Source organism: Vidua macroura, chromosome 5 (assembly GCF_024509145.1).
Source record: "Vidua macroura isolate BioBank_ID:100142 chromosome 5, ASM2450914v1, whole genome shotgun sequence".
Taxonomy (NCBI): Eukaryota; Metazoa; Chordata; class Aves; order Passeriformes; family Viduidae; genus Vidua; species Vidua macroura.
This window is the reverse complement of record NC_071575.1, coordinates 58070637-58088672: the sequence shown is the minus strand read 5'-3', so window position 1 is coordinate 58088672 and position 18036 is coordinate 58070637. Positions and strand designations below refer to the sequence as shown.

The 18036-nt window shown below is 39.6% G+C and overlaps 1 protein-coding gene and 2 long non-coding RNA genes across 5 annotated transcripts in view; all 3 read right to left on the bottom strand.

Annotated features, from left to right (window-relative positions):
- The window catches only part of CERK (ceramide kinase), a 43841-nt gene extending 37573 nt beyond the window's left edge, over nt 1–6268 (bottom strand). Inside the window, exon 1 of one of the 3 annotated variants that reach the window (XM_053978254.1) lies at nt 5817–6268. In XM_053978254.1, coding sequence (XP_053834229.1) covers nt 5817–5955 — 139 coding nt within the window. In that variant the 5' untranslated portion in view covers nt 5956–6268. Of the gene's footprint in view, nt 1–3754; nt 3831–4564; nt 4626–5816 lie in introns of those variants that run through there. The other 2 variants (XM_053978255.1, XM_053978256.1) reach the window with 2 other exon arrangements.
- Nucleotides 6269–7223: 955 nt separating this feature from the next.
- On the bottom strand, nt 7224–10597 carry LOC128807575 (uncharacterized). The gene is made up of 3 exons (XR_008437202.1): nt 10354–10597; nt 8848–8907; nt 7224–7520 (listed from the first exon to the last, which is right to left on the bottom strand). It is a non-coding gene; the product is annotated as an uncharacterized LOC128807575 (long non-coding RNA).
- A 1926-nt stretch (nt 10598–12523) lies between these two features.
- On the bottom strand, nt 12524–17124 carry LOC128807574 (uncharacterized). Its single transcript, XR_008437201.1, has 3 exons — nt 16940–17124; nt 16377–16524; nt 12524–12785 (listed from the first exon to the last, which is right to left on the bottom strand). It is a non-coding gene; the product is annotated as an uncharacterized LOC128807574 (long non-coding RNA).
- Between the last annotated feature and the right edge of the window lie 912 nt (nt 17125–18036).

The following is an 18036-nucleotide window of genomic DNA, read 5'->3' as shown; positions in this document are numbered from 1 at the left end:
AAATCTTATTGCCACATTAACAAAACAAACATACACAAAAAAAAAGTTGCTTACACCAGTACTACAAGATCAACATTAATGAAAAAAGGTTGAAATATGGGCTCAGAAAATATCAAAGAAAGAACTTTACTTGGCTCAGTCCAATCTATTGAACCTAGTAGCACACAACAGCTTCTAGACAAAATTTTCACCATGGTCAATGGTTAGCATATTAGAGACAAAGAGCTGACCATCCAGAGAAGGTGGATGAAAGGACATGGCAAAAAAAAAAAAGTAAGAAGTTAAAAAGCCAAACAAAACACACAGTAAACAGGTGACAGTCTTCTTAGCACTGTGGCTGTGCCAGTCATTGCTCATTCTAGGTCACAGTGCTCTTAATCTTAATATTCTTCCTAAAAGCAAACTGATAAATCGGCAGAACACTGAATTAGATGTACATGACTTTTCCCACATTAAGCAAGTGGGAGAGAGGAAAAAAAAAAAAAAAAAACAAACCCACAGAAACAAAACCAAGGTAAGCACATTAACAGTGGGCTTCTTTGTGCAAAATGCAGCCAGTATTTGGGAAGTGTGTTTTTCTATGTTAAGAAAAGATTTTTGGTGTGTCATTGCTGTCTGCCACTCCCACAAAACACTTCCTGAGTTTATGAGCACTCACTCAGAACTCCAGTCAAGACTTGTTCATTCATCACTGCAAGCTTCGTATCCTACAGACCAAACTTCCCCCTCACAAATATTTTAGCCCAAACCAACCTAGACACATGCACAAGCACAAAAACACTGCTGATCACAGCATTTGGTTTATTCTTAAAATTCAGCTGGGGCCCACGGATGCAGTGGCATTTGAATTAATTTAAACTACTAGCATATTCTCATGATTAAAAATCTCAACAAGTAAAAAGCTGGGATATAGGTTATAAAGAAAAATTGTATTTTCAGTCACTTTGAAAACTAACTTGCTGTTAGAGCCCACATAAAGGGTCAAGCTTTCAAGTTTAAGATTTGCCTTCACCTAAAAGCAAGAGGAGTACTTTCTATCAGAAGGTACGTGGTACTATACCAATCATGCACTATAGAAAGCTGTGTTTAATAAACACTGGAGTAAGAGAAGTTAGGATATAGAGCAGAACTACTGACAATTCACATCCTAAAGAAGGGGGAAGGAAAAAAGGTATCACAATTGATTTAAATCCTGTGGAGGAGTCACAAACATCCAAAGACCATGATTTCACCATGCATAGCCATGTATAAGGAAATTTCCTTCTTTTGTTTTAAAGTAAATCTTAAGTACTTTGTAAACCAACAGACCAGTTTCTACTATGACCACACTGCTACTTCACATCACATGAATCTGAATCAAAGCACAGCAATTTGAACTTGGGTCAACTTGAATATTTAAATCATACTATTGAATGTCTTCCCATTGTTTCTTCTGCATTTCCAAATAAAATCTTTCCTGTTCAACTACGAATACTTCAATGATAAAGCAGGGAGTAAGATGCACTTATTCACCTTAAGGGGGGGGGAACAACCCAGCAAAAAGGTGTATGCTAAAGAACATGTATTGTTTAATGGAGTGTGCAACTCTATTTGCATAATGTATCTTCCAGAAGACAACACATTCCAAGGAGGCAATGCCTGCTGCAGCAATTGCTCCCCACATCCTACCTGTGTAATGGAGTTGTGGCATTGCCTATAGAGAATCATGGCTCACATTTCTGCACACGCCCACTGCCAGATGGGAATGACTGATGACAAATGACCTTGACCAAGGATGTGCCAACACTCTGCAAGCATCAGGTGCTGGACAGACCTTGTTGGCAAGCTGGCCCACCCTCTGCTAAGTACCCTGTTTATCAAACTGAGCTTTCTTTAGAATCCACCAGAATGACAGTAGCGTTGTGAACACTAGTACTGAGGCTTCCTCAGGCGGTTGTTTTGGAAAGGACACATGGAAGAGAATTCTGAAATACAAAGGCTAAAAGAAAGCACACACCATAAGTCAATGCACAGAGATGAGGGTCTAGTTTGGTCATCACCTTCATGTTTGTACTTTGGAAAAAAAAAAAAATCCTAGAAAAATGACAGGAGAATCTCATTCTGCATTTGTAATGTGTCAGTACCAGGCACAATAAAACCTTAGCCAATGCTTCTGAAACACTTCTACGTATACACGTACAATATACACTCTGCTATGAATTTGGTACAAAAAGTTTTATCATGTGTTACTTGAGAAAAACCTGACTGTGCCATCAGCGTGAGGGAAATAATAAAACAATTTAGCTGACCAGCTTTGCATATGCTATTTATGATTAATGACTGAATCCCATTGAAAAATGTAACAAGGTTGAAAAATAATGTTCATCAGAAAAATTTAAGATGAAATAGCTGAAAGTAACAGAGAAACACACAAAAATTTACAGGTAAAAGTTTTCCATATAAGTTCAAACATGTCTAACCATCAAAGAACAGGAAACAGGAACCTGGTTACATTGAAGAGAGAACTTGAAACTATGATGTTGTTAAACAAAGTCTAACAGTAGGAAATTGTATTTCAGACTTTAAAAATACACCATGACTTGAACAAACATTTGATGGTTTGTTCTTGTTGGTAGCTTCCAAATAACAGCATTACAAAGAATTCTCCTGAATTAATACTACTTCTGCATTTTGGCAGAATAGGATTTAAATATATAAATACATACATGTATGCATATAAATATCACTGTACAGAGATGAGAAAACAGAAGACTCTCCCCGTACTCTCTAAAACTGTACTTTCCTGGACAACAGGACAAAGTCTGTGTTGTTTCCCATCTGTTCCTGATTTTGGATGCAACAGGGAAAGGTAAACATTTCAACACTTCTACAATACATCTAGCTATAGCTCTAGTTCTGTACATGTCAAAGTTTGAAAACCTTTAAAAAACATATACCAAACAATTTTTATTTATATACCTAAATTCAAGACAGCAATAAATGCTCTGAAAATAAGTAGCCTGAGTTTTTACAGTTTAAAGACAACTGCTTCACTGTAATAGCTACCTACTAAACAAGAAATGTAGCACTTTTATACTGCATAATTTAGTCTGTATTTAGACACAATGTAGTCATGTAGTCAAAGCTAAATGGCAGAAAGATACCAATCTTGGTCAAGCAACTCTTCTGAAATTATATGCTTCTAACTAACCACCTTCCATATTATTAAGTTTATTTATATATTGTCATGTATGCTGCTCATATTTCCAAAATAATTGTAGAGAACATGAATCATCACAGGTCTTAAAAAGAGCTTGAAGACAACAGAGCAGCAATAATACAAATCTGTGATGAAATTAAAGCTCGAGTGCAGGGAACATATGAATTAACGAGCGTGTTAAGAAGAGAAGGAACATTACCTATTGTACTGATCCCTACATAAATTATACCTGTGCCTCTAGAACGCTTAGGCGTTTCTTTTTCTTCTATTTTCTCTTACAATTTCACATCATGTTTTCCAAAATATTGTGAATATCTGTGCTACAAGACAGTGGCTGCACTCTGTAACCACACTTGCCTCTCAAGGCATCTCCAGCTGGGTACTACTCCAGAAACTGCCTCATATGTAACTCTAATTTACTGTGTCCCACTCTCCTTCCACCACTTCCAGAAATCTGACATTGGGAATATGCTTCAGAGCAGGTGCATACACCGTTTTGTCTACCAGGAGCAAGTCAAGAAAACTTACAACTTAAAAAGTAGTAAAAATTCACACCTGCAAGCAGCTGCAAACTTTAGCGTGCTCATGAGAAAGCTGTGTGTGAATCTGTGGCACTCATGCTTGGTCTAAAGGAATCCATCAGACAGGAGAATGGCACTCCCCTTGAACTTGCTCTAGGCAACACATCAGTCTCCTAGTGACTCTGCAAAGGCATTTTTAGAAGAATTTTACACAATTCAACCAAATTATCTCCCAAGTAAGAGCTATGTTACTTAGTGGGAGCAATTATCCCAAAAAGTCTTGAAACTTCCTATTTTAAATTTAAGATCCAGGTACCTTTATCTAGACTAATTTTATTTCATTTTGAAAAGTACACAGCCTATTTTTCACAACAATGTTTTAAGTTCAGCAGAATTAAACAATCAATTTGTCATTTAACTCTAAAGTTCCTTTAACTGAGAAAAGTTCAGGAATATTTGATTATTTTCTCATCAGTACTGTTGATAAACACTAGATTATGTCAAACTACTTGCACAATAGCAAGGGAAGGATAACAAACGCTATTTTTATATTATGAATAAGAGCGGCTGTACTTAAAACATAACCAAATCTCAGTTATGTAAACTGTCACACCAAATTCTTGCAATTCTTGAGTTCTCTTTCTCCTTTTTCCCTCACCTTCTTGAAAAAAGCCTCAGGCCAATAAGATATTATGATAAAATCTGAAAAATATTTAACAAAGGTAAGAATGGAAGAAGTATTTAACTATTTAAGTTTGGGGACTTGCCAGGGATTAGAAACATCTCTATTCAAACCTTCCTCAGATGAAACTTATAGTCAGCCTTTCTATTATTAGTGACTCACTGTCTCAGATCTTGCAACCTCTAAAATGGGGATGACAGCAGTTTTCAACTCTACAGCAGCTGCTGTGAAAAAAGGACATTACACATTTTCAAATGTTCATATGCCATGTTAATAGGGCTACATTAATAATGAGAACAATTACTATATAAAACCACCAAAGTCAAAGACTTTGACTGAAAAGATACCTCTCAAAAGTACAGTAGAAAGTTTGATATGCAAACATCCTCACAAGTTAATCTGATTTTTTTCAAGTATTTTCATCAGTGACTTCTCAGACTGGCAGTTTTGTATATTTACATTATGCTAACTGCACAAAAGGGAAACTATAGAAATCTTTGTTGCCACATTGCAAACTAGTAGCCTATATTAAATATTTCCAAACCAGTAAATCTCAAAAGTTAAACTTTCTTTGTAAATTTTCCACTAAGCCCCTGAGAAAGCTAAGAGTTTTTTAAAAAGCTCAAAAAAAAACCCAACCCAAACAACAAAAGTAGTCATTGCCTGAGACACTGCCTCAGTATGAAAGTGTTTCTAACCACAAGTCTTGTTCCAACTAAAAAAACCAAAACTACTTTTAAGGTTTTATAAGTCTTTTATGTACTGGTACGATTACTTAAAATACATTACAAACTACACGCTTCTCCGTACTCGCGGCGCCAAGAAACAATGGGGTTCAGCTAACAAATCTGTGTTTCGCCCGGCCAGCTGCGGGGACAGGTGTCCCCCGTGCCATCAGCGGCACGCTCGGCACAGGCGCTCGGCCGGGCTGCTCCGCCACACGCGGACGCGCTGCGCTCGCTCGCAGGGGTTGCGGCTCAGCGAGAGCAGCTCTCGGCTTTGTTTCGGAAGGCACAGCCCGATCAGCGCTCGGCACAGCCGGCGGCTGCCGAGCACCGTCCCGCCTGCATCTCCCCGCTCCGAGAGCCCTGCCCGGCCCCGCGTGGGATCGGGCCACCCTCCGCCCGTCGGACTCTGAACCCCGGAGGCGCCGCACAGGCGCCCGAGGGCAGGAAGCGCTCACGCAGACGGAGCTCTCCGGATGCTCAACGAGCCCCGCGCGCGGAGACGCCGCCGCGGGCGCCGGGGCTGCGCTGGCCGCAAGCTACCCCCGCCGGCACCCGCGCCGCGGAACCGGGGACGGCGGACGCCGCGGACGCCCTTCCCCCGCCGCCGAGGGCAGGCGCCTCTCGGGCGGCCCCGGCCCACCCCAGGCCGCGGCAGGTGCGCCCCGGCCCCCGCCCGCCCCACTCACCGCCGGCGCGGCGCGGCGGGCGGGGGTCGCGCCAGGCCAGCCGCCCCCGCTCCTCGTCTAAGGTGACCTCCCAGGAGCGCCGCCCCAGCCCCAGCGAGGACACGAGCCGGGGCCGGCGGCCGCCGGGGAGCCGCTCCATGGCCGCCGAGAGCCCGGCCCGCCGCAGCCGCTACCGCATGGCCCGGCGGAGCGGGCGGGCGCCGCGGGGCGAACCCAGCAGCTGCTAACGGCGCCCCCGGCCCGCCGCTACCCCGGCTGGCCCGGGCGGGGCGGGCCCGGCGTCAGCGCTACGCCAGCGCTGCGGGGCGGGGCCGCGGCTCCCGGATCGGGGCCGTGACCGGGGCGACAGGGATCGCATTGTCTTCTCGGCCCGTGGCAGAGGCGCGCCCGGCCCAAGCCCCCAGCTCCGGGCAGAGACCCCAGGGCTGACACCGTAACGGGTTTAGATTGCTTTTATGGGTTTTTTTTTGCGGGACGACGAAGCCCCTATGTCAGTGACGATGGATTCTTCCCTTTTTCCCTTTAGACCGTGAAAATGCAATGAGTACATAGAAATATCTGGTGATACAAACCTCTCCATCTAACTTCACCTCCGTTTACATGAAAACGTTTTGGGTTTGCCTTAAATATAGAGAGAGTAATTCACTATAATTGAGCTCTTAATTCTTTGCTGCTTTCCCTCCTTGGTGTTGCTGAAGTGTATAACCATCAGCATCCTACCAAAATACAGGCCAGACAGAGCAGCAGCACCCACCTCCAACCTTCCTCCAAATCTGAGTGCTTCCTACAGACTTTAGTAGAAAATGTCTCCGGTCTTGCTCTTACCTGGGTCCAGCCCAGGGCCAGCACTCCAGCTGGCTTTGCTCAGGCTGAAAAAGCTTCTGCACTTCAGCTCTGCTCTGAACCTTATAATATACGCACATTGCACTTACGTTTTACAAGAGGAAATGACTTTACACATTTACAAGGGTGAATGGAGCAAGGGGGAATAACTTTAAATTGAAAGATGGTAGGTTTAGATTAGGTATTAGAAAGAAATTCCTTATTGTGGGGATGGTGAGACATTGCAACAGGTTGCCCAGAGAAGCTGTGGATGCCCCATTCCTGGAAGTATTCAAGGCCAGGTTGGATGGGGCACTGAATAACCCCATCTAGTGAAAGGTGTCCCTGCCCATGACAGGGGGGTTGAAAATAGATGATCTTTAAGGTCCCGCCCAACCTATTCCATTCTGTGATTCTATGATTTCATCTTCTGAAAACAAATGAGCTAGGCACTGTCATCCAAGTTACGTGTGAAGATAGTCTTCCTGTACAACAAATACTAGTCATCTATCACAGTCTTAGTCTTTCCTCTGGCCTTAAAAGACATGATATTACCTTTATTAGTGAACAAACCTAGGTATGCCCCACTTCCACAATTTAAAGGAATACTTTGTTAGTTGTTTTGTTCTTCACATTTTTTAATCTGTCTCTCCACAAACACATGTAGAGCTCTTTATACTAAGACTTAAAGTTTATTGCAAAAATCCATTGTGAACAATATTCTGCCAAGTGCAGTTCTGAACAGTCATTAATATCTCATTGGTTCATTGTATTTTGCCACCTATGTCATCTCTTATCATCCATCTTGCACTTGGGTGGTGTTGTGGGTTGACCCTGTTTGGATGCCAGGCATTCACAAAAGCCTATTGCTCCTCTCTGTAGCTGGAAATGGAGAGAAAATGTAACAAAGTGTTCATGACTGAGATAAGGACATAGAGAGATCACTCACCAAATACTGTCACAGGCAAAACACTCAAATTAGAGACAATAATTGAATTTATTACTAAGAAGATTAGAGCAGGATAATGCGAAATAAATTAAGACCTTAAAAACACTGTGCTCCACCCCTCCCTCCTTCCCAGTTCTACCTCCTTCCCCTGCAGAGGCAGGGAAATGGGGCATGGGGGTTACTCACTCAGTCCATCACACAATGCTTCTGCCACTGCAGGGAGAGGAGTCTTTCCCCTGCTCCAACATGGCCTCCCTCCCACAGGAGGCTTTTACTGTTGAACGCTTCAGACACGCTCAAAAATTGAATGGATCACTAATACAAAGCTGTTATCTTAAGAATACTACATAGAGGTACTTATTTATCATTTCTCCAGTGGGCAAAGTAGATTTAATCTTTTATAGCCTACAGTCACAGAATCAATATTCTTATACTGTGATCCATGTTAGCTGAAGAAATAAAAAGTTCATTCTTTTTACCATTCCTGCCTATGATGGTTTCCTTTTATTCTTATTAATTTGAAAAATCCTTTTTTTTTTTTGTTTTTACTTAAGGCTAAAGCCTTGAACTGTAAAATACAGAACTGATTAAATATTCTCTGGTCTGTTAGAAGCCTACTAAAGTGTACTAGCACCACTAGCAGGAATGGCATCCACATTTCTTACTTGTTTAGATAAGAAGAAGCCACTTCTTTCTTCTTTGCACACTGTTTAGTGTTTTGTTCACAGAATGACAGAATGGATAGGATTGGAAGGGATGATAGTGGTCATCTGGTTCAACCTTCCTACTCAGTCAGGGCCATCCTAGAGCACATTGCACAGAATTGCACCAAGATGGTTCTTGAAAATCTCTGGTGAGGGAGGCTCCACAACCTCTCTGGGCAACCTGTTCCAGTCCATGGTCAGCTTGACAGTAAAGAAGTTCTTCCTCATGTTAAGGTGGAACTTCTTTGCATAAGTTTCTGGCTGTTGTCTCTTGTCCTATTGCTTGGCATCACTGAGCAGAGCCTGGCTCCATCTTCTTGACACCTTCCCTTCAGATACTTATATACATCAATGAGGTCTGCTCTTATTCTTGTCTTCTCCAGACTGAAAAGTCCTTCCTCAGCCTTTCCTCATAAGAGAGATTCTCCAGTCCCTTAATCATCTTTGTTGCCCTCCACTTGGCCTGCTTCAGGAGCAACATGTCTCTCTTGTGTTGAGGAGCCCAAGATTTGGGATACTTCATGCTGCCACAGGGATGTCTTGTAGGAATTCTTACTTTTGCTTTGTTGAGTCTGCTCTGGTACTCTCTCGTAGATCCCTGAATGTGCATCTGTCTCTAAAAGTAAAGGTCAAATTTGAGCCAACACATTTTAATTTTCAATCTGTTTTATTACTTTATGTTTTTCTTCCCTGATTGTAACAGAGAAATAATTTCTAAAGGACGACGGATTTAGTAGACTAAAGCACACACATCAATTATTGTTTTACTACTTATTACCTAAGCCTGTAATTACCACTGAGGGGACATTACCATGGATGCAGTGATGCCAGTAAATTGCAGGATTTATTGCCTTGGTGGTAAAGATATCCCATCACAGGGCTACACCCTGAGAAATGGCATAGTTGTAAAAACACCGAACTTTATTCACAGGTCTAGAGAGGCCACAGGAAAGGTTGCAATTGTAGTTAACTTGGGAATAATAATACATTATGTAATGAGTACAATTCACAATGTCAAATGGGAAGAATGTAGGAAGGTAACACAACTTACAAAGTTTATTGCTATGATCCATTTACTACCTATCTAGAAAACAACACAGTGTTTAAAGCCAAATTTCTCTTCTTAGTGTCTGAGTTAAGAGTAGGTAATTCATCTCAAATGACGCCAAGTTAAGTGGTGCAGCTGTTAGTCCTGAGGGAAGGGGTGCCATCCAGAGGGATCTTGACAGCCTTGAAGAGTGGGCCCTTTCAAACCTCAGTAAGTTCACCATGGAAAAGTGCAAGGTCCCACATCTGGGTCAGGGTAATCACCAATACAGGATGGGAGATGAAAGCATTGAGAGCAGCCCTGAGGAGAAGGACTTGGTGGTGCTGGTGGATGAAAAATTGAACATGACCTAGCAATGTGTTCTTGCAGCCCAGAATGCCAAATGTATCCTGGGCTAAATCAAAAGAAATGTGGCCAGCCTGCCTCACCCTGGAAGACATTTCTCCCCCTTTACTCTGCTCTTGTGAGACCCACCTGGAGTGGTGAGACACTGAAACAGATTGCTCAGAGTAGTTGGGGATGCTCCACCCCTAGAAGTGTTTTAGGCCAAGTTGGATGGGGCTTTGAGCATCCTGATGAAGTGGAAGGTGTCCCTGCCCATAGCAGGAAATCATTCTATGACTCTGAGATCTCTATAAAAAGTACTTAACTCCAGGAACTCTGTTATACTGAACAGGAGCATTACATGAGAATGCAGGCAGTCAATTAAGGAACTCTTCTAAGCAGGTACATCTATTTAATCAATAGCAGCACAGACATATTCTTCAGCATGAGCTGCATTACCAAAATATTGATTTAAATCATTACAAACTCCAGCTATCATTCTTCCAAATCTCTTGCATGTGTGTTTCTTCATTAGGATCCTGCAACTAATTTATTTTCCATAGTGAAAATCAAGCATGCCCTTGTATTATTTTGGCACAGGTAAAAAGTACTGTGCATCCAATCTTATCTGAGAGCGTGAGTCTAAAGTGAAAAAGATCTTAACTACAGTGAAAGTTGGATAATGCTCACATAAATATGCTGAAGAACAAAGAAGAATCATATTCCACCATAATTGGCCACTCTACTCAGTTATGTGTTGGAATTCTAGAGGGAATCACAGATTTGTGGCAGGAGCTCTGAAAAACACAGCTAGTCACAGACATGTGAGGGAGCCCTTCAGCTGCTATGCCCAGTGCTTCCAGGGAGATGGTTGCAGGCACAAGGACTCCTCCATGTCCCAAGGAATGTCTGCAATTATGCTCAGTCCTGCTGAAGGAAGAGAAGGAAGTTCAACATCAGTGAAGTTGTTGCTAATATTGTTCCTTGAATATGTATGTGAGAGTCAGCTGTGGTCTTGTCCAAATGAGAACTAGTGCAGAAGTGAAACATTAATCTCATTGCTCAAGAATTTAAAACTGGAACCAAAATCAGTAAGGATTTTACTTTTTCATATATATATTTTTTACTGCCCACAAGTAACTATGAGGTGTTTATTTTCTTCCAAAGAAAAATACCCCAAGAAAGTTTTTAAAAGGCTGCTTGGGAGTAATAAAAAAATTTTATCTCAGTTCATGTCAGGCAAATTGAAGTACTTACACATAAATCAAATTCTATTCTCAATTATACACATAAGTCACATTAGAACAGTGTAGATACACCTAGAGGTCAAATTTGGCAATTGAAATACTTTTGGAAAATGAGAACTAGCTGACAAGGATAATAAAACAGAGGAAAATAATTCATTTTAAATATCAAAATCCTGACTAATATTCTAATTCCTTTTGTACTTATCAGCAAACAAAGACTAAAGCATGAGTTCTGCATTTCTGCTGATGGAAAGAATGACATCACCTTCTCTAGAAAAATACCTGAGCTATTTTAAAGCTCTTCCATACTTTTATCATAAAAGTTTAAATTGCATTTATTGTTGGAAATGATCTGGAAAAAAAAAGAGCAATTTTAAAGGCTTGTTAAAAAGGATGATTGCAGCCCTTTATTCACTTGAGCCAAAAGGTAATTGAGAGAAAGTTGTTGATATACAGCAGGATGTGGGAAGAGATCCAGAAGGTACTTTGTTTTCTTACAAAGGGAAATGTTACATGCTGTTCCTGAAACATGGAAATTTACAGAATCCTTCCTTTCTTCCAAAGCTCCAATCTTCCTGTATATTCTCTGTATAAACTGCTTATCAGTGTGAGAAATACTAAATATTATTTGTTTCAAGCTGCTGTAGCTGTGGCTCCCACCTACAGATATACACAGAAATATTGATTTGTGTTTCTTTGTTAAGTTCCTTATTTCTATTTTAATTATTAGTGTCAACCAAAGTCCCAGAGGAGATGTAAGACCGCCCCCTCCCCCTCAACTTACTGCATCCTTTTAAAAAACAATGACATCTAAAGGTCCCTATCTGCCAGAATGATGATGTTCTTTGTCAGTGTCAGACCAACCTTCCAGTACCTAGAGGAGTCCTACGAGAAGGCTGGGGAGGGACTTTTTACAGTGGCATGGAGTGATATGAATATAGGGAATGGTTTTAAACTGAAAAATGCTAGGTTTAGATTGGATACTAGGAAGAAATTCTCTACTGTGAGGGTGGTGAGGCACTGGCATGGGTTGCCCAGAGAAGCTATGAATGTCTCCTCCCTGGAAGTGTTCAAGGCCAGGTTGGATGGGGCCCTGAGCAACCTGGTCTAGTGAAAGGTGTCTCTGCCCAAGGCAGAGGGGTTGGAATGAGATATTTGAGGTCCCTTCTAACCCAAATCACTCTATGGTTCTGTCAGTCTATGAAAAAAAAAGAAACATCAAAAAGTTTCTCTCTTCTGTCCACCCCTCAACTGTATAGTAAGAGTCTATTTTTCTCTACAAGGTATGCTTTGCTGATACTTCCAGTCCCTCAAAACCAGTCCCATGCAGACCTTGCCTGGAGCATGTCCAGGTGCTTTTTTACAGGACCACGTGTAGGGACCAGTTCTCGAGAAGAGCTCTAAGAAGCTATAACTCTGGGCAGGCAGATAATTTTTTATAGTTCTGATATTGAAATATTATCAAAGTATGTATCATGTTCAGTAGCAACCTCCCTTGTATATACTAACTTTTATACATTCTGAGTATAAAAACAGTAGGATTTTTTTTATGGTTTGTTACTGCCTAAAGGGTTTTTTACACTATTACAGAGCATGTGTGTGCCACCAGCATGACACGATTGACAAATTTCAAGTGTGGGCTCCAATCTATGCAATAAAACAGCTTCAGGATGAAAGTATTGTTAACATTAAAATTCCTACCACCATCGAAGCAACAATTTTTCTCCCAACTCATTTTTAGACCTCTAAGTGGAGCCATCTTAACCGGATCTTTTATTCTCAGAGTACTTCTCAAATTGCTTTGCTTCAGCAGGCAGGGTTCTAATCCATATCAGGGCTCTTCAAACTTGCACCAGGCAGCATGCCATTCATAAACTAAAAAATAAAGGAAAATTATTCTTACACTTAAGATGGAGAGACTTATTTTTATGCCGCTTTTAGAAGAACACACTGTGAAACTACTAATTAAGACTGCAAGTAAAATAATAGGAAAGAACAGGGGAGAAAAAAAATCACACAGACTTTGGAGGCAGTAGAAACAACCCCTTTCCAAAGAGGATATAAACCAAGCCAGTTTCTATTTCTCTGAAGCAGAAAAGAAAAATCTGGGGAGTATATTTATAAGACTTAAAATAACCAACTAGTGAAATATTTTTAAATAAAATGATTTCACTATGAAAAATATTATATACTTCCTTCAGTTCTGGATAGCCTCATTAACAACACAGGAACTAAATTTCTATTTAGTTCTATTTAGTATACAGATAATCAGATTATCAACACTAGCAAAGAAGCACTGCCCCATTATTTATTGTGACACTTCAGACCAAATATTACCTAAGATATCCTTAGTTGGACTAATTAGTCTAGCAAATAAAACCAGATAAACTATCTAGTACTTAGGCAACCATGGAAGCATCTCTGTAGGCACCACCCATGATCTTACTATAGTAATATATAAATACTATATAAATACCCATGATTGTCTTACTATGATAAAATAAAAATAAAATTAAAAAAACATATGAACAGCAATGTCATCCATGACAATCAAACCAATTATTCATTTCAAAGTATTAGTGGAAATATCTGTAGCTTCCCAATGTTAATAAATTAAAAAAAAACCAAAACAAAAACAAAAACAAAAAAAACCCCAAAACAAACACCAAAGACATCAGAATGTTTATGCAAAGAATCTACATTCTTAAAAAAAGTTCTTGATTCTATATAGGTGCCAGGATTAAAAATTGACCTGATACAGACTGAATCAGATGAAACATAAACCTAATTCATATTATTATGTTAAATAATTTTCATTTTTTCCTTATCACCAAGGAAATGACACTGATGTATTATTTCTAACTAAAGCTGCAATCATTTCTGTGAACATAGGTAGATTGAGCTCACTCAGGAGCTAGTGAAATGCCTAATGACCAGTTACCAAAAAATCCTCCTACTTCCTATTTGACATTTGGAAGGTTCTTCAACACTTTCATCAATTTTTCTCCTTTTGAACTTATCACCTATCAAATATACTATGAAACACAAACATTCACACCAGCCTTCTTGGAAGACATTTTGACTGATATTCACAGGCTCGTGTGTCTTTCATTCTGTCTACGTGACCGTGTATAGTTGGTTAAAGGTGGATCTTGAATTCCATCTTCTTACAGGAGCAAGAGAGGTTCTAAGACACAGACACTATTTACAAGACAGCAGAGTTACTATATGAGGAGGAAGGATGCTCAGAAGGGCAAAGACATTTGACAAAACTAAAAATATTTCATGGATTAAGCTCTTTCTTGTGAATACTGTCATTTTAAAATGGAATAGCACAGAGTTAACTTTGCTGAAAGTCCACTCTGAAAAATTATTTATAATCACGATTTATATTTTCATATTTTCATTTAAATTATTCCACCATTTTGATTTCATCAGGAAAAAGCAAACCTACACAATACCTTTAGGAGAACAAAGTTATTCAGAAAAGATAGGAGTCTAAGAAATAAAAAATAATATTTATTTTCTCCATCTTATTAGTTTTGGGACACAGTTTCATCAGTCGTGTTATTGATTCATTATATAATTGGAAAGTTCGCAGGTGCACAAATTTATATTTTCGTAACTACCTACCTTTGTAAAGACAAAGATCCTGTTTGTAGATTCCTTCAGAGTTGCATTTTCAGATTTAAGGTAAATGAAGGAAGATTTTTTTTCTTTTAATAAGAGTGAATTTTCTCCTAGGCACAAGTTTAGCTAATTCATGTGATTTAATTAACAACATTGCTTTCTGTGGTTAGTCCAATATTTTAAAAATACAATACAAACCTAAATAAATGCTTAGAAATGTAGGTGAAATTTTCTTTTTCAGACCAAGGTTCTGAATGGTAAGATAAAAGATGGATTGAAGCAGTTTGTCTGAATAGAGTAATTTTCACTTTGATTGTTTTTCAGATCGCTATTGTAGTGGAGATGATGACAGCTGGTATGAAGTTGTCTGAATCAGTGATACTAGAATACAAATACATGCCAATACTTTGCATAAAATCCGCAAAGCAGAGATATTTATGCATATGCCTTTTGACATCTCAGCATGCATGTTGACTTGAATTGACATACTCTCTTTTTGATTTTCTGGTATTATATTTAAATGGAAAGCTAAAAGCAGAAGACACAGTAAAATAGAGGCACAGTAAAAAAGAGGGCAATGCTGAAGAAAGAGGTCCAGCTCATAACTGAAGTTAAATTTTTTTTTCTAGTAAACAAATATATTTAAGGAACTTTGCTGTACCCAACTTCATAGTTGATCAAAGGGATGACAGTAATTTTGGGGATAGTTATGAGTGTACTGAAAAGAAAATTCAAAGACTGAACAGTAACGTAATACACATTTATAAGCTGTTTGTCTTACCAGGTGGCAATGGCTAACTAATTTGGAGCACACCATTTAATGGGAAACATATTTAGAGATGATTAGTCTACATATAATTTGAAATGCAATTTATACAAATTGTAGCTTTTGATGAAAGTTATATAGTTTTTAAAAGATTGCACAGGGTTTTAGTCAATCAGCTAATTTAGTCAGAACTATGAATCAGATTTCAGTGCAATGCTTTGAAAAATCAATCACCTCAAAACTATCTCCAGACAGTGTCATGTGAACTGTTTTGCAAAAATCATGACTCTGAAAGACACAATTTTAAATCATTATGGATGAGAAATGACAATTAGGAGTAATCAATGTTTCAAAAAAGAACCTTAAGTGCAAAAGAATGATTTGAACCAATTGCTTTTATGGTTGTAGCTATAAGTGGTAACAAAGATTATATTCTTAATGGCAGATTCTTTGTCTTGATTAGAAAAGAAAATGCAATAATGAGACTTGAACTAATAAAACATTTGTACTAGATTTAGCTGTGAAAAACTTCCTCCTCTGTCACAGTAGGATGGGCATGAGCCCATAAAGGGACAGAACAGTGACTATAATAGAAACCAGGGAAGTAGTAATGAGTTAAAATAAATATTCAGTCTAATTAAACTTGTACAACATTTCATTCCTCTTGCTTTTTTTTTTTTTTTTTTTTTTTTTTTTTTTTTTACAAAATTATGAGGCTGTGACTAGAATTCTTAGGACAGAAGCTAATGTAATGCTATACGTGTCTTTCACAGCCAGTGATCCCTGGCTACTGAGAAAGCATGTGTGACTTACTGCCTGTACCATATGGTTAATAATCTCAACATCACAAATCGTTCTGGTCTTGCATGGAAGCATTATGAACACTGTGGGATAGAACATGAAGTGGGGAGAGAGAAATGGAGAAGTGTGCTACAGATCGCCTCAGTAAAAACCAGAAATGCAGCTCTACACTTACAGAAGCTGATAGTACCCAACAACAAACAGGATAAGCAGAAGGAGATAAACCCCCACACCTTCCCTTTTTAACCAGCACAAACCCCTGTACTCACGATGCAGTGTTTCAGAAGACAGACAATGAATGCGTCATGTGGCTGATTAGAGAAACATGCATAGCAGTGGCAACAGCAACACAGCATGAGGTTGGGTTAAAACAGACAAACTGCTCCTACTTATTTGAATCAATGACAATGTGGCTCTCTAGAAACAATCAGATAAAAAGCAACACGAGTAAAGACAAAACTGAAGAAAGGTGTTAATTCCTTTCATTCTCTGAAGACACTGCAAAACATGTAGCTATGGGTGCATGTGTGCATGTACAGCCAGATGGAAAAACATTTACCTGAACCTCCAAATTCACTTTATCACATCATCACAATAATGATGTTAACACCTAAAAATCCTAAAAGTTTCTCCTTTCTGTGTTCAACTCTCTGGTAATCTACTTAGCTGTTCAGAGAGTGTGATATGTGAGAATAAATCATTCTTTCTTCCCAGAAAGTGAGATACAGCCTAATGAGTGTTAGTGTTGTCTCCTAAATTACTTTTGAAGGTATGAATTATGGAAAGGCATAAACATATGTGGATAAAGCAGACTTAAAATGCAAGTCCTCACCCTCACTTCCTATACCTCTTCCACTTCCCAGACAGACACCAAAACTCTGAATTTGGATCCAAGCGATGGAAGCCTTTGGATTTCTAATCTCTTCTGACATTGTTCACAACTTCAGGTTTTTTCAGATTTTTTTTGGTTTTATTTAGCATATATTTGGGAGCTGAACCCAACTGTGATCCAGCTGCCTAAAGCAAAGAGCCCAATGCTAATTGAGAGGCCTCTGGATAGCCAAGATACCTGTCTGGAACAGGCGGATTATGACACAAAGTCTCAGAAAAGACCCACATGCTCTGTAGCAGTAGCTGGTGGCTGGGGGGTACCCTACAGCTACTCAACATCTATAACAGCACTGAATGCCTAGGTCTGAGCAGCAGAATATCATGCCTCATGGCTGATGACTCCCTGTCAGGGAGACCTCAAGAGTTTTATCACCTAAATCCCAGGATTAGTGTATTAGCTAAGAGAACTTCTAATTATACTCATTTTGTCCTCTACTAGAAGCGCAGTCAGATGAAAGTGTGTCATGCTAAGACATCTTACATATCCATTATAAGAGGGTTGGGAGGCTCCCCCTTGTTTATATGTGAGCTGATTTCCCAATTAAGACATCTCCATTGCATCCAAAGCTCAAGGAAAAATGATAGGCACAAACTGGAGCACCTTTTGGTGGCATATTCCACAACCAAATCAGGAATGTTATTGAAAAGCACTGCAGCACCTGATTTGGTTTTCTTCCAAACATAATCTGTTTCATAGGTACCACAGCCGTCCTCAGAACTTAACAAACAGACAATAAATGAAGTATTTGCTTCAAAACTGCATTATTGCTCTGAACCATATTGCTAAGCTAGATCAGGTTACAGTGCTAATTCAAAACTTAGACTTAGCCGAGGGCCACAAGACCAGACCTTTTATATGGTTTTATCAGCTTCATTTTTTGGTGTAATAGTTTCCATGGTTTAGAAAACATAATCTTTTTAAAAAAATGCACCTCTCCCGCCTTTACTGGCCTTTGTATGTCACCCAAGGCTCCAAATTGTCATGGGCACCTGGCAAAAAATGAGTTAGGACAACTCAGAGTTGATGGCCACTACCTG